This window comes from Eurytemora carolleeae, unplaced genomic scaffold (genome assembly GCF_000591075.1).
Source record: "Eurytemora carolleeae unplaced genomic scaffold, Eaff_2.0 scaffold651, whole genome shotgun sequence".
NCBI lineage: Eukaryota > Metazoa > Arthropoda > Copepoda > Calanoida > Temoridae > Eurytemora > Eurytemora carolleeae.
Genome location: NW_019396550.1, coordinates 31153 through 46656, shown reverse-complemented (window position 1 = coordinate 46656; position 15504 = coordinate 31153). Strand labels below are relative to the sequence as shown.

Here is a 15504-nt window from a genome sequence, read left to right as displayed (position 1 = left end):
CCCCCCCCCTCTTCTCCCACTGAAGTTCTTACCTTTCCACAGGTGAAGCATCTGATAGGGATAATCATTATATTCAGGTCTGAAATATTCAAGATAGAGAGATAGATAGAGAGAAGATTATTTTCTTTCATATTGTCGTGTGCTGTAGAAAATATTGATATAATTATTATTAACAAGAATGATAAGATTAAAAAGCGTGGTTGGATTTTTTTTAGAAAACCTTGAAACAGTAAAATCGGAATTAAATTCAGTACATTTTTGATATGCGTTAACCTGATTATTGAGGTGGATTTTAAGATTCAAGGTTTAGAAAATTCCAACTTATTATATTAATATAGCGATGGGTTTACAATTTACATAATGTCACAAAACCAGAATTAAAGATCAGAACAAAAATTCTGATCAGAGCCAGGAACAGTGTGCATATTGATATAATTGAATGTTAATAACTTGAGTTAGGTCTCATTTGATAGTTAATGCGCGAACTAATTGAAACTGTTCAAGATAATTGCGCAATTTTTCTCTCCAAAAGAATTAATAAGGTAATTCCCAATTTTTCTTTTATTGATCATTTAATCTTTAGGTTCTTGACTTTTCAAGCAGCATTTTTAAAGTTTTGATTTAAATTTTAATTCCAATTTATAAATTACATTACAGAGAAGCCTTTGAGATTTTTGTGCCCTAGAATATACAATAAAAGGTTAAAAGCATTAATGATAAAGCGATTATTTGAGAAATGAACACAGATTTAAACAATATTAAGAACAAAATACATGTTTAGCAACATTCTTTATCAAATAAAATAGTAATACAAAAGTTAAGAAATGATGAGTATTTTCTTTTATTAATAAGCAATATGATAAGTCAATTACTTTAGACATGGATGCAATTGCAAAATAAGCTGGGTTTTAAAAAAAAATATTTATTTTCCATTGCATTCTTGAAGCGAGAAAAGTAATAACTAAAATAAAAATTTGCATTAAATGGAATGATTAATTGTTAACAACATAATTCAGATTTTGAATAGACTTGACTTTACTGTAAACATTTAATTTTTATTAAAGGGAATTATTACTGTTACTTTAAGTACATCTGTACAAAAGGAATGCCATAAACAATTCACAGTCTTTATGTTGTTTATGTCACTCTTCAATTGAAGGTGTAATTAAAATTACGATCTTTTTTTCTTGCGATATGAATGTGTTTGATAACCTTAAAGTTTCCGTATTGTAAGCGTTGGGAATTATTTTTAAAATTATTAAAGTTTATAATTAAAATGTACACAATATTATTAAAAACATATCATGTACATTCCTATTATATTTTCTGTGCATTGCTTAGTGTAAATGTGAATTATTTGAAAACGGTTGTAAGATTTTAGTGAATGCTACATCACTGTAAATGTCTTGCAAATTTTGTCGTCATAAATAGCATTTTGATTTATCTAAATACAGGTTAAAATGGAGAGCAAAGGGGTGGGGGGATAAAGCTCTTTTCAAAAATCAAAATAGATTTTTTTGTCTGATTTTTGAAGAACTAAAATGCTAGCCAATAAACTTTAACTCTGTCTGATAATAATAATAATACATTTTAGTAAATTTATCTACAGAATTAAATACAAGACCATTCACTACACAGTACACAGTGAACAATACAAAATACATTTTAGTAAATTTATCTACAGAATTAAAAACAAGACCATTCACTACACAGTACACAGTGAACAATACAAAATACATTTTAGTAAATTTATCTACAGAATTAAATACAAGACCATTCACTACACACTACACAGTGAACAATACAAAATACATGAACCTTGTTGAATTCAACATAAAATAGAATAGAACCTCTAATTCATAATATGTTAACCCACTTAAAAAAACCGGCAAAAAACTTGAACAGGTTATTATGCAAAAATTTTCCATTTGCTAAACATATTTATTTGATATTTCACAACACAAATCTTATCTATTCACAACAGAATTTGTATCATTAACACTAAAACAACAACCCTTCGCTCGCGAATTTTTAACAAAGAAAATATTGAATATCAAGTAAATACATGTTTCAATTGTAGGGAAACTTTTTTTTTTGATTTCTTTTACATTCTTCAGAGGAAGTTATTTCTTTACTCCATATTTACTCAATAATAGTTGTGCAGTAAATCTGAGTAAATTGTTATATTATACACTCTTAAAGTACACTTTATACTTTACTCTATGTATACTGTACTGTACACTATACGCTTTAGAATGACCTAAATATACAAGTGTTTAGAATAGACCCCAGTTACTCATGACGTGTATGTTCAAAAAAGACCCGGTTACTCAATATACAGATGTTCACAATAGACCCTAGTTACTCAATATATAGATGTTCACAATAGACCCTAGTTACTCAATATATAGATGTTTACAATAGACCCTAGTTACTTAATATATAGATGTTCAGAATAGACACCCGTTACTCAATGTACAGATGTTTACAATAGAACCTAGTTACTCAAGGTACATATATGTACACAATAGATCCTAGTTACTTAGTATATATGTGTTCACATTAGACCCCAGTTAATCAATTTATATATGTTCACAATAAACCCCAGTTACTCGATGTACAGATGTTCACAATAGACCACAGTTACTCAATATATAAATGTTCACAATAGACCCCAGTTACTCGATCGCTTCAGCGATGAATGCAATGAATCGTTTAGCGTACTGCTCCGGTTCAACTGTTGATATGCCTGAAATAAAAGAATAAATAAATACCTCATCAGGAAAGTATTGATATCTTAATCTGATCTATATATATAGAAGTTATCTCTGTTTGTCTGTTTGTATGTCAGAGTATTACTCATTAACATCTTATTTTTTATAGGATAATTCGTTAGTACCACGGGAATGTTCATTGTTCTTTGCTAGATTTAAAATAAGTTGGGTTTGTCGACTTTTATAAGAATAATTTGATTCAAGGCAAAGTGGATTCCCAAGGTATAAAAAATAACTATTTAAAAATAAAATCTTGAACATCTAATTTAAACAAAACCGTTGTGAATAGAACATGCCACTTTATCAATGTAGTCACTTGCAATTACGTAGTAGTCCATCTCGGGGAAATCAAGAATTCAAAATGGTTTTCACATTTTCGAAGATGCTTTTATATTTTCCCTTTATTCCAATAAATCTGATATAATTCGAAATTTACAGAGTTTATAAAATTATCAACCAATAATTTTCCTATCAGAGAAGTCACTTAGCGTCCCTTGGGAAATAAGGTTAAATAATTGCCCGCACTGCGAAATTTCATGAAAAAAACTATGAAATTGTGAAAAACTACTTTTTCGTGAAGTTCAAAATGTTACTTAACGCGTTGCCTGCGCTCTGTATGTTTTGTAAGCAAAACTGGTCTTGAGAACCCTTGGTAAAGTAAAACTGATCTTGAGAACCCTTGGTAAAGTAAAACTGATCTTGAGAACCCCTGGTAAAGTAAAACTCCCTGAACTTCTCTGTTAAGTAGATGTAAATAATGAATATAATTATGATAGAAGTACCTTCCACTCCACTCCCGTACTTCATGGTTTTAGCCGCCTACATAAAACAGTATTATTGTCAGGGTTGGCATAAAAAACCAGCCCAAAAAAACCCCAGTAAAATCCACTTCAAAATCCTTATGTAGTAAACATTTAAAGCAATCTTTCATCTGCAGTGCGTGGATCTTTTTAAGTTTCAATTAATTTTGTTTATAGAATTTCGTTTTCAACCCTTTATCAGTTTACTGGTGCGATGAAAATAAGATTGTCCATAAAACAGTATTAGATATGGCAGTTATATCATTATTGTCAGGGTTGTCATAAAAAACCAGCCCCCCACTCAAAAAAAAAATTCAATTCAAAATCCCATTGTAGTAAAAATTTGAAGCAATCTATCATCTGCAGTGCGTGGATCTTTTTAAGTTTCAATTAATTTTGTTTATAGAATTCCGTTTTCAACCCTTTATCAGTTTACCGGTGCGATGAAAATAAGATTGTCAATAAAAATAATTCATATTCCAAATAATGAAATGTGTATGATTATAATTTCTAAATTTACAAGCTGTCAAACGGTGGATGTTTATTGATTAACGTCTTTCAACAAAAAACCCGTTATGTTATTCATAACACCCTGATAGCTTCACGTTATAGGGAACTAGGGGCGTCGGCAAACCCGCCGTTCGCGGAGTGCAAGTAAAAGAGATAAAAAAGTTAACATAAAATTAATAATAATTAAAAATACAATTTTACCTTTGCCGCGGCCTTCTTCATTCCGTAGTGGGTTAAAACATCAACAATTGAGAGAAAATAAACATTATTTTGAGAGTTCCCGGGACCCGGCCTGAACAATAAATACATTCGTAAAATATTTGACAACAAATAAATATCATAAGTACTAAATAAAGAGGAGTTGTAGAACTAGGCTAGGAAATAGAACTACTTCCCTGGTGAGACCGAAAGAGCGGTGGAGAAAAAAATACAGACAAGAAAATAAATTTTTTACTATTTAAGATACTTCTTCAAATATATAAAAAACTAGGCTTTTAGGGCACTTTGCGCTCATATACTATTTTATTTAATTGTTGCTCTATCTGTGAGCACCTTTTCTTAGAACAATATAAAACAATAACAAAAAAATTTGCGAATTAAATAATACTTCTTCGCGATTTTCAAAATTTTACAAAGTTCGCGGATTTTATATAAAAAAAATTAATGTCCCACAAAAAATTTGGCCTCTATCGGTTCAGCCGTTTTGACGTTTATCGGATACAAACAAATCGGATACAGGATTTAAGTGAGGGGGGCAAGATTTTTTAGGAACAAAAAAATTCATAATTAGGAACAAAAATCGCGGCGCAGGCGAAATTTTTTTTTGACTTAAAAGACTCAAAAAGAGTCAAAATTAATGACTAAAGACTAACAAACTAGATTTTTAACTTTTCACACATTATAGTTTATTAAGACAGATATTTTTCCTGTTTTGCACTAGGGTTTGTTTCCTTTAAGCATGCTATTGAGAAACTATTCTAAAAATAGGAACAAAAAATTCCAAATTTAGGGGGGGGGGTGAATGTCCCCCCGCCCCCTCTGTATCCGCCCCTGAACACAAAGGCAGAAAAGCAAAGTATATAAATAGATAGATTTCATGTCCAGTCTTATGAAACTTAAAACTTATTATCGTAAATAGAGAAAAAATTGTTTTTATATTAGTCTGTGAGACTAAGAAAACTGTGGAATGGAAGACAACTTTTGGAGTCAAGTATTGGTTTTAGATACTCTAATAAACATTAATTACGGCAATTGTGCGGTATACACCTAATACATACCAAGTTTAATTATTATGTTGTTTTAAAGCTGATGATATAACAATTTACTTTATAGCAACATGAAATACGCAGTTTATCGCTTAAAAACTTCCTTTCTATTCCACAGTTTTATGGGTCTCACAGTATATCCGAAATCTAAAAGTAAGATTACCTTGAAGGAATAGCGTATATATCCTTGTCGGGGTTAATTCCCCCGTTGACTGTAGAGTTAGCTCGTCTATGTAAAACACATTGCAACATATATTTTTGTCGTTTTAAAGAAAATTTTCATGAACAGATCAATCTTTATTGGTTACTACAGTTCTAATTTCTGCCTGACGAACCGTCAGGCAGTTAATGAAGTTTTGAGTGTAAATACTAAATAGTGGGAAAATATTAATTTGTTCAATGTTAAATAATCTACATACAGAAGTACAGCATTATGCATGAATAATTAAAAAAATGAATAACAAGTCAAACATCAGTCCGTAGCAAGGTTGTATAATAAGGTTGGTAAGTTTGTACCTCTCGATGCGATCCAATATACGTGTAATGTCGTCTCTTAAGATAAATAGTTGATGACCTCATATGACGCCGCTCTCGTCTCTATTATCAGTGACGTCATATTAGGTTTTTATATATGTATCTTAGGAGACGACATTTTCCGTACATTGGAGCGCATCGAGAGTAATCAACCGAATTAAACAACCTTGGTCTGCAGAAATCTGAGCTGATCGTGCATAACAACATCCGTAAAATATCTTCAAGTAATGTTATTATGTTCCTGAAGTTTGTTCTCTGCTCTGAAAGCCTATGTCTAGGAGATCCAGGGCTATCAGGAGGAGTTAATGCATTCCCACCTAAACAATTTATAAATTATTTAATGATAATTAAATTATAAATAATATTGATGTCTTGATCAGTGCTTGGAATCCATTTAATTTTGATGCGGATGCAGATCCGGATCCTGGATCCGCACAGGAAATAAATGGACCCGGACCCCGGTCATGAACACTAGAATCGTCAAAAAAAATTCTTTCTTTTTTTCGCTTAGTTTTATGCTAAAACTTGATGAACCATTCAGAGATCAGGAAATTTTTATAAACTCTCTTTTTTCAGATATGGGCTTTCAGAGTAAAACAGTATTTTTGGTAGTTTTTGGCTGATATTTTGACGTAGGATCCGCATATTTTTGCGGATTCGAATCCATGAAGCCAAAATGTTGCCGATCCAACGGATCTGGTTCCTAAACACTGGTCTTCATGATGGGGACCGGTAATATTTGTGGGGATTTTGAGAGTTGTTTTAACGTTACTTACTTAGTCACAACAAATATTATTTTTAAGGATAAAAAGGAGAATTCAGTTTATATGCTTTTGGGCAGGAAATTAAATTCAAACGGGCCGTTTTCATTATGTAAAATAAAACAATATTCATAGAAAAAAACATGATTTTCAAGAGCTGTTATGCAATCCCACCAAGAACATTAACAAATTGTCACGATTTTTATATGACGCCGACAGAAGGTATTTCTTATTCGATCGGGGGATTTCAAACTGTTATTCTAACATTTATCATTCAAATTAAAACCAGAATTAAAGAAAGAGGCGCGTCAAAGTTTTATGCCTTCAGGGAATAAAAAATATAAAGTCTCAACCCACGTTTATTTATTTATTATGTCCCGCGTACACTATACCAAGTGGTACAGACTTCTCGGACAAAAACATGATATTATGATTAATAATAACGAACGATATCCCGTGTATAACAAATTATTATTATAGTTTTTTTTTAAACTTATGACATATTAAGAAGTAAATAAGCAAAGAGTTGAAGCTTTTTAAAAATAAAAATAATAGATTAACATGGATTTGTTATAAAGCGTACACAAACTGAACTTTTTACCGCTCTCCAGGAAACTATGAAATCAAAAATTTCATCATTTTCCCTTAAACCCCTTTTCCCCACTTCAGCGAAGAAAAAATAAATGTCGTCAATCTGCACAAGCATTCATTGGATAAGGATGGGGAAATAGCTGACAGGGTCAACCCTTAGGAACACAAAATACAAGTTGCAAAATGCATCAATCCATTTTCAGAAATAACTCTTAATAAAATATATTGACCCCAACCTCCAGATCCTCCAGAGTCATATTCATCATCCTCCTCGTCCTCCTCCACCATCTCGAGGACCTCCTCTGCACCGAGGTCGAGGTCGTGGATCCCGAGCAGTAGCGAGTAATCCATTATATTCAACCTGAAGGACAATCAATTAAAAAAAAAAAAAAAAAATGCTGTCTTCGAATTTTTTATACTACGTTTAAAAAATATGTGCATTGCGCTGTAAAAGAAGAAAAAAATATGCTAAAATTAAACTGGTTTTGTAAAATAATTTTTGCAACTTTTTACTCTAAAACAGTATTTTCCCCAAAATATTTTTAAAAGATGAGGAGAGACACTTGATAAAAGTGTGCCTACCTTATCAAGGAACACATCATCAGTAGCAAGTGTCTTCAAAATAGTCACACTGTGCAGAGGGGGGGGGGTATTCTTGAAAATATATATCCCTAAAGTTTACCTACGTTGCGCTAGTTTCTCCAAAAGTCAAGACTGTTAAAAGGGGGGGGGGGGATATTCTTGAAAATGTAAATATTAAATATCCCTAAAAATAACCTACCTAGCAAGGAACTCTGCATCAGCAGCTAGTGTCTCCAATAGTTTCTCCTTGGCCTCCTCTCCAATACAAATCTTCAAATTATCTCCCAGGAAATCATTATCCTTTAGGGTAGGCAAGCTCTTCTCTCGTTCCTTGTCACTAGCCTAGAAAGATCAATCAATCAATCAATCATTCAATCAATCAATCAATCAATATCAATCAAATGTGTCCGGTCTGTTTGTTTGTTTTTATCCAATAAACGTCAAAACGGCTAAAAGATCTCTGAAACGATCTGGCCAAAACTTTTTCTGGTGCATCACATAACCCAAAGGAAGGTTTAAGGCTGGTCTCTGGATAAAAATGTGTCTTTAACATTTTTCTTTCCCTTAATAACAATAACAATACAAGAAAATCTGTGAATTCTTTTAATTGTTTATGTTTAGTATAAATGCTTGCAGAATGCAGATAATAAACAAAAAAGTTAATGTTTTTGAATCCAAATAGACCAATCTTTTAAAATTTCTAAATATCTGGGAATGGGAAATGTTGATTTTTAAGTGGGTCAAGGGATTTCAGCACCCAAACAATCGTTTCTCATTCTTGAACAAAAAACTTTAATGCTGAATCAATTTTAATTAAGATAAATACTGCATACCTCTCTGTCGACTGTTGATCCCTTCAGATCATATTTTTTATGAATTCTCATATGAGAGCTGAACACATTCCTCATAACCACCAGATAGGTCTCTATATTGTCTACTGTTAGCCTAGAAAATAAAATTTTTAAACAGGGGCATATTTTTTTCGGACATGACCCACACATACGTTTAATTAACTATACACTTTTATTAGCTGGGAACATTCGTTAACATTCTTTACTGCAAAAGAGAACGCATCAACTACGAAGAAATATCGATAATGCACTGAAGCGGATTCGCCCCAGGGAAACACGTTAAAGGGGGTGACCGGCAATGTATGGTGGTTAAACTCAGTATGCAGTATTGTGGAAAATCTTTTTAGGATTCATTTGAGACATATAAAACGTTTCCAAGATGTATAATTACCGAGTTTGTGTGCAAAGTCGATGTTCAAAATCATGAATTTGGGTAGGTACGTTTTCAAAATCGTTTAATATTATTAAATATCGACGACGAAAAATAGTACGTTTTCAGAATCGTTTCTTTATTATTAAATAACGACGAAGAAGGATTAAGTAAAAATTATACAGTAAACTAATTAGATGTTTAGGAATATATTTATCAATATGTCAATGTTAGAATCAATTACTTCGTTTTCATCATATTATTGAATTTCTTATTTTCTATGAATTTGTTCTCAGATTTCTACAAATTCTTCAAATGTCGTCTTTTCAATAACAATTACAGAAAATATGCAGAAAATCTTTGTGCCTAAAAAGATATTATAGAAACTAATGTGTCCACAATACCACATATTCAGTTCAACCACCATACATTGCCGGTCACTCCCTTTAAGAACGGACAAAAATGAGACACAAATACATCGCAGCTTTATTAATATTAACATGATATACCGTATAGTGTACAGTGTACATAGCTATAAACTGAGGAAGTTCTGTTATATGTACCTGGACATGGCTAGATATTGGGGGAGTAATGTTGTATTTACCTGTACATGGCTAGATACTGGGGGAGTAATGTTCTATTTACCTGTACATGGCTAGATACTGGGGGAGTAATGTTCTATTTACCTGTACATGGCTTGATACCGGGGGAGAAATGTTCTATTTACCTGTACATGGCTAGATACTGGGGTAGTAATGTTCTATTTACCTGTACATGGCTAGATACTGGGGGAGTAATGTTGTATGTACCTGTACAGTGTACATGGATAGATACTGGGGGAGTAATGTTCTATTTACCTGTACATGGCTAAATACTGGGGGAGTAATGTTGTATTGGCTAGAGACTGGGAGAGTAATGTTTTATTTACCTGTACATGGCTAGATACTGGGGGAGTAATGTTGTATGTACACCTGTAGTGTACAATGTACATGGCTAGATACTGGGAGAGTAATGTTCTATTTACCTGTACATGGCTAGATACTGGGGGAGTAATGTTGTATGTACACCTGTAGTGTACAATGTACATGGCTAGATACTGGGAGAGTAATGTTCTATTTACCTGTACATGGCTAGATACTGGGGAAGTAATGTTTTCCCGTGTCGCTCTACTACATAAGGATGATAGTGCTTGAGATAACAATGCATTTCTTCAACCTAGAAATCAAAAAATATATTTTTAAAAATTATTCCCAGAAAAGAAACCTATCTTTGTCAGGGGTTAAATAGTTATATCACTGTTCCAGGGTTTGGCTAAGTACATGTTGAATCAGAATTCCAATAAAATTGTTAATTGTATTTTTACACTTAACTGAAGGGACAGAATTCAGGTTGACATTGTGATTCCATTTGATTACATCAACATTTGATTGTATCATCATTTAACGAATCAACATCATAGTGATTTTCCGACTAAAGTTAAGTACAAAGTATAAAAGGATCTTCTATAGCTTAAATGACATGTATACACAGAAGTTTCTTAGAGGAATATAAACAAAGTAGCAGCACTGCGTTTGTTTAAATTTCTCCCAGAAAATGCCATACACTTTTTTTGTAAACAAAGCTATTGAAGTTCCTTCTATATTTCCAGATATCTAGGATTGCAACAAATGGTATTTTTCGACAAATTTTTCAATTTTGTAATCAAGAAATAACCTGGTCCGTGGTAAGGGTGTTGATCACATATATTCCATCATAACTAAACAAACAACATTCACTTTCTAAATTGCTTAACTTCTAATTTGGGTTTTTCTTAAAACAGTGCAGCACTGTCAGTGCTTTGAATCTATTCCTTTTAGATCCAGATCAGGATCCGGATACAGACGGCGAAACTTTCAGAGGTGTATAATTATATTCTCTTGAAAAATCTTTCACAGTGAATTCGGATCCAAACCACTGACATCTTCATCCATGAACATTTTTTTAGTTCACATTAATGTTTTAATGTTTATACTCTTAGAATTGGGGCTTTCATTTTATGTATTGTTCTAATATATAGATATATGCAGATTTATTCTTAATGAAGTTAAACAAAGGTGTTAATAACCTTGGGTCAAAGATTAACAAATAATTTAAACTGCTTGCCGATTTAATTAAAATCGTGACAATGTATTAGAAAAAAACGGAAATATTATCCTTATAAAGTCGAGTTGTTCAGCCAAAAAACATGAAATCTTGTGAAACATTCTACTTCTTAAAGGGACATTAAGCATGCAAAGATGGCCATGCCCGGTATCCTTAAAACCTTGATCTGACCGTTGATGTAAAGGATATTGTCGTATTTCTAGGTTTAAAAATGTTCAATTCTGAACATGTTCTTTGTTTTCCTCCCGTAGATATGCGCAAGTTACTTTTCTAGAGAAAATAATCAGTTTATAAACTTTAGACAATGATCTATAAGAAAAACGCTTTTAAGGGCCGCTACTGCAACTGTTGTGAATCAGGCATTGCAATGTTTGCATGGAGGGTCACTTTTAATAACGTTAACAGTCCCTTTAATAATATACCTGAGATAGCACTTTCCTCCACTTTTATGAGCGTCCATTGGTTTAGGGCACTTGATGAGGGAGGACAGGAAATCTTCATCATAGATTCCAAATCTTTCCCGCAGGTTTCGAAACACAAGGGGGCAATACTCCTTCACCTTAAATAAAAGTAATTTTAACAAAAAATAATCTCATCAAGGCTAATTTGTACTCATTTCACCTTTTTCTCAAGTGTATACTGTATATATTTTCAATTTATAAATGACGCCTTCTGACCCAGTGTCCTGCATTCGATTACTTTCCCGCGATAGTTAGTATTTCTTGGACCCCCCCCCCTCTCTTTCACCTCGAAATCTTGAAAATGTGGCTTAAGCATCCGACCCCCTAACCTATCCTAGTCGCGGCTCTCGGCCCCCTATCATGTGTTAGCCTTACTCTAAATAATACAAATTTCATGTACATTTTTTGGAGTGGGGCGGGGTCCAAAAATCATGTTGGTAATTTCAAAATATACGATATACGTCTAAAAATCGTATACTAAGACGGACCCAATCCTGTTTTAGGACTGAGCCAGACAGTTTACCTTCCCTAAGTGTTTTAACCAAATTTCAAACCAAATGTTAGACATCAAATTAGTGTTATGACACCTGGTGACATGGAAACGCATCAACACGGAAACGACTCAACACGGAAATGCCTCAAAAAAACAGAATCATAAAACTAATTTAATGTCGTCTTCTCTCAACTTAAAATTAAAAAGACTATATTCTACTGATTTTCACAGCCATGGCCGCAGCGCTCGGTCTCCTAGCCTGTTCTAGCCGTAGCGCACGGCCCCCTAGCCTGTCCTAGTCTCAGCGCTCGGCCCCCTAATAGCCATCCTAGCCGCAGCGCTCGGCCCCCTTTGTAGCCTGCGGCGCAACCTAACTTACCCTAAATTAATGGTAAAATAATTGTTAAATTTTTTTTAATGTTAGAAGACGACATTAAATTAGTTTTATGATTCTGTTTTTTTAAGGCATTTCCGTGTTGAGTCGTTTCCGTGTTGAGGCGTTTCCATGTCACCATGACACCTGCCGATGTTCGTAAATATAAGTAGATTAGAAAAACATATTAAAAATTACTTATGTCTCGAATAAATATTGATTGTTTGATAATTTTATTGCGTTTCCCCACTTTAATAATACATGTAAGAACTAAATGCGCATTTGTTTCTGTAAACTAATAATGTCAAATGTTTTAATTACTTTTATATGTCTAATATTGCGTTGAACTGGTTAAAACACTAGTGGGTGAACAAAACACCGGTTTGATTCTTGTTCGATCTTTACCTTAAAATGACTGGGAAGGTTTTCCTTATTGAAAGCATAATTGTCAATCTTGATTTTAGAAAAAGATCTGAAGTCGTCTGGCATCAGCATAACGGGGGCGTGGACATGCTGCAATTCCCTCACAGAGTGGTTCACGCCCCACATAAACACAGAAAGAAGGGGCTCACTCGCTCGGAATAGTTTCCGCTTCGGGTGTTTGACTTTAAACCGTTTTGTTTTGGTTTTAGATTGTCCTTCCATGACAGGAGTTTGGCTCATTTTATCCTGGTTATAATCATAACAATCTGAAATCAACTTTATAAGTAAATAAACTACAATTACAAATTAATTCAGTTGTCATATGTCATGATTTTCATCAATTATAACAAAATCCAGTTATGGGATTCATACATTAATATTAAAATGAAATTTAACCTTTAAAGTATTCAAATATTAAAATCCTAAACCCTTGCGTTCTGCAATTATGCATTGTGACACTTATTGCGATGCGAACTTTTTGTCTAGCTGGAAATTTTTGCGCAAACTGGCTTTTAATGCCGCGTCCATAATCATAACGTCGTCTTCATAGTTATGACAGTAAAAATCAATTTTAGACTGAACCTCCGTTTATTTAATCATACATTTACACATCACATCATCATCGTTACCCTTCGGAAACTTACAGTGGTATCCAAAAAACAGTGGAACGATTGACGTCGTCTCTTATTACTCCCTTGATTCTTGAATTTGTAACTAATTTATTTCCTAACGTGTCTAGTTATATTTATACATCATAAAGAATTAGAAACGAAACCACAAAATATCCCTGTTATAAAAACGATAAAAGTTCATACGAAAATGTTAAAAAGGCTGCTTATAGAGTTTATAAGGAGGGGTGGGGGAGGGGGTTATAGAGCACATCCTTGTAGAAAACTAAGGAACGTCGAGGCGTGCCCCTAATTGGGAGGGGGGGGCATATGGGCGTCCCCCCCTATTTCAGCTATCACACTTTTCAAATCTTAAACTGAAGAGTGAATAACATGACATACAGGCTTTCCCACAAAGGATGAGATAAAAATAAATTACTGAAATATAAAAGCTGGAGATTCTTTTATCTTATTAAACATTTCTATGAGCTATTGAGAAGCCATTTAAATCAAAACAAAAAACAGTTTTTTAATATTTCCTTTTTAACTAGAGGAATAATGGTGTCAAACATCATAAAATATATCAACTAATGTTGGGATTTAAGTAAAAGTCTAGAAACCATCATGTATTACTGAACATTTTTGCTTGGCGAATAGTCAAAAATTGTCATTTTAAAAAGGAAAATGGCATCATTAAGGATGCAAATGCCTCTATTATATAAGCTTCAGAAAAATTTTAGAAATTTTCCTGCAAGCTGTGACGCTATGGGTACAGATTTACCTAAACCTAGCAACATTTTCCTTATACTTTTTGCTCTTTAACAGTGTTGAAATCAATCATTATTTAATAAAAGAAGGATAAAGGATAACTCTCTAAAACTGAAAAAAATATTTAAAACCCTATCTTTTACGTACAAATAAAAATTGACAAATAGTTTATTTCAGAAAGCACAATTTTTTTCTATTTGAAGAACAAATTACCCCGTGAATCCCATCATTTCTTTTCGTTTCCTTCTTTTCCTCCTTTTCAGTTTTTTCTTTCTCTTCTTTTCTGGAAAAAGAGGGGCACTTTACCCTGTGCCCCCCCTAGGTGCTAGCCATGGGCACAACACAGCGTCTACTGTAGATGTGACAAAAAAAAACTCACTAAACCCCCAGTATTTCCCTGTCATGGTTGCCTCCCCCCCCCCCTTTAGTTGCGCCTGTATTGGGAAACAGCATGAAGAAGAATTTGTTTATTCAGAAGAGATAGAGAGAGATGAGTTCAGTTGCATTCCCATGATTTCTCCAGTCTTGAGTACTGTTGTGATGTTATTGTACACGGAGTAAGCTTTGTTTAACATATCATGTATTGTATATATTATAGATAATATGTTGGGATGCAAACTACACAGAAGAAAAAAGTAAAAATTGTAGAAAAAGTTGTAACATTCAGTAGTACAACTTTGTGACCTCTCGAAGCTCCTTGTTTTGATTTTATGAACAAGTTTGAGAAAATATATTTGGTTAAATTTTTAGAAATCCAGCTCATCAAAATAACTTTTAGTTTTTTTAGGAGTTCCAAATAATGCTAGTTTTTTTAACAAAGACGAACTCGAATTCGTCACTCAATTCCCAAGTTTATTGGGACACATTGTATGATTGAAATTCAATTTGTGTTGTATATTGGTTTCAGTAAATATTATTTTTTCTAAATTTGTAAGTTATGGGTCAATCCATGTGAAATCAGCGACTTCCTAATTTGTAAGGCACCATCACCGATTTTTTTTTTCAAACTAAATACATAAATAGACATTTATAGGACATAACATCCAATAATTTTTGGTGCAGAGGAGTAGCAAGGTCATGGAGTTGTGACCTCACCATGAAGGTCATTTCATTCAAAATTTTTAAGAAAACCAACGTAAAAGAAAATAATTGATTTGTAGCTACAAAACTTAGTATATTATTTCATTGAACAGAAAAA

At 33.0% G+C, this 15504-nt stretch overlaps 1 protein-coding gene across 1 annotated transcript; it reads right to left on the bottom strand.

Annotated features, from left to right (window-relative positions):
- Nucleotides 1-549: 549 nt before the first annotated feature.
- Nucleotides 550-13227, bottom strand: LOC111705330 (phosphatidylinositol 5-phosphate 4-kinase type-2 alpha). Its single transcript, XM_023477831.1, has 12 exons — nt 12913-13227; nt 11603-11739; nt 10752-10794; nt 10159-10253; nt 8651-8762; nt 8017-8159; nt 7472-7596; nt 6125-6200; nt 5513-5578; nt 4286-4376; nt 3557-3593; nt 550-2749 (listed from the first exon to the last, which is right to left on the bottom strand). Exons 1-12 carry the CDS (start codon nt 13168-13170, stop codon nt 2679-2681), a joined length of 1254 nt encoding a protein of 417 aa, XP_023333599.1. The 5' UTR covers nt 13171-13227; the 3' UTR covers nt 550-2678.
- Nucleotides 13228-15504: the final 2277 nt, after the last annotated feature.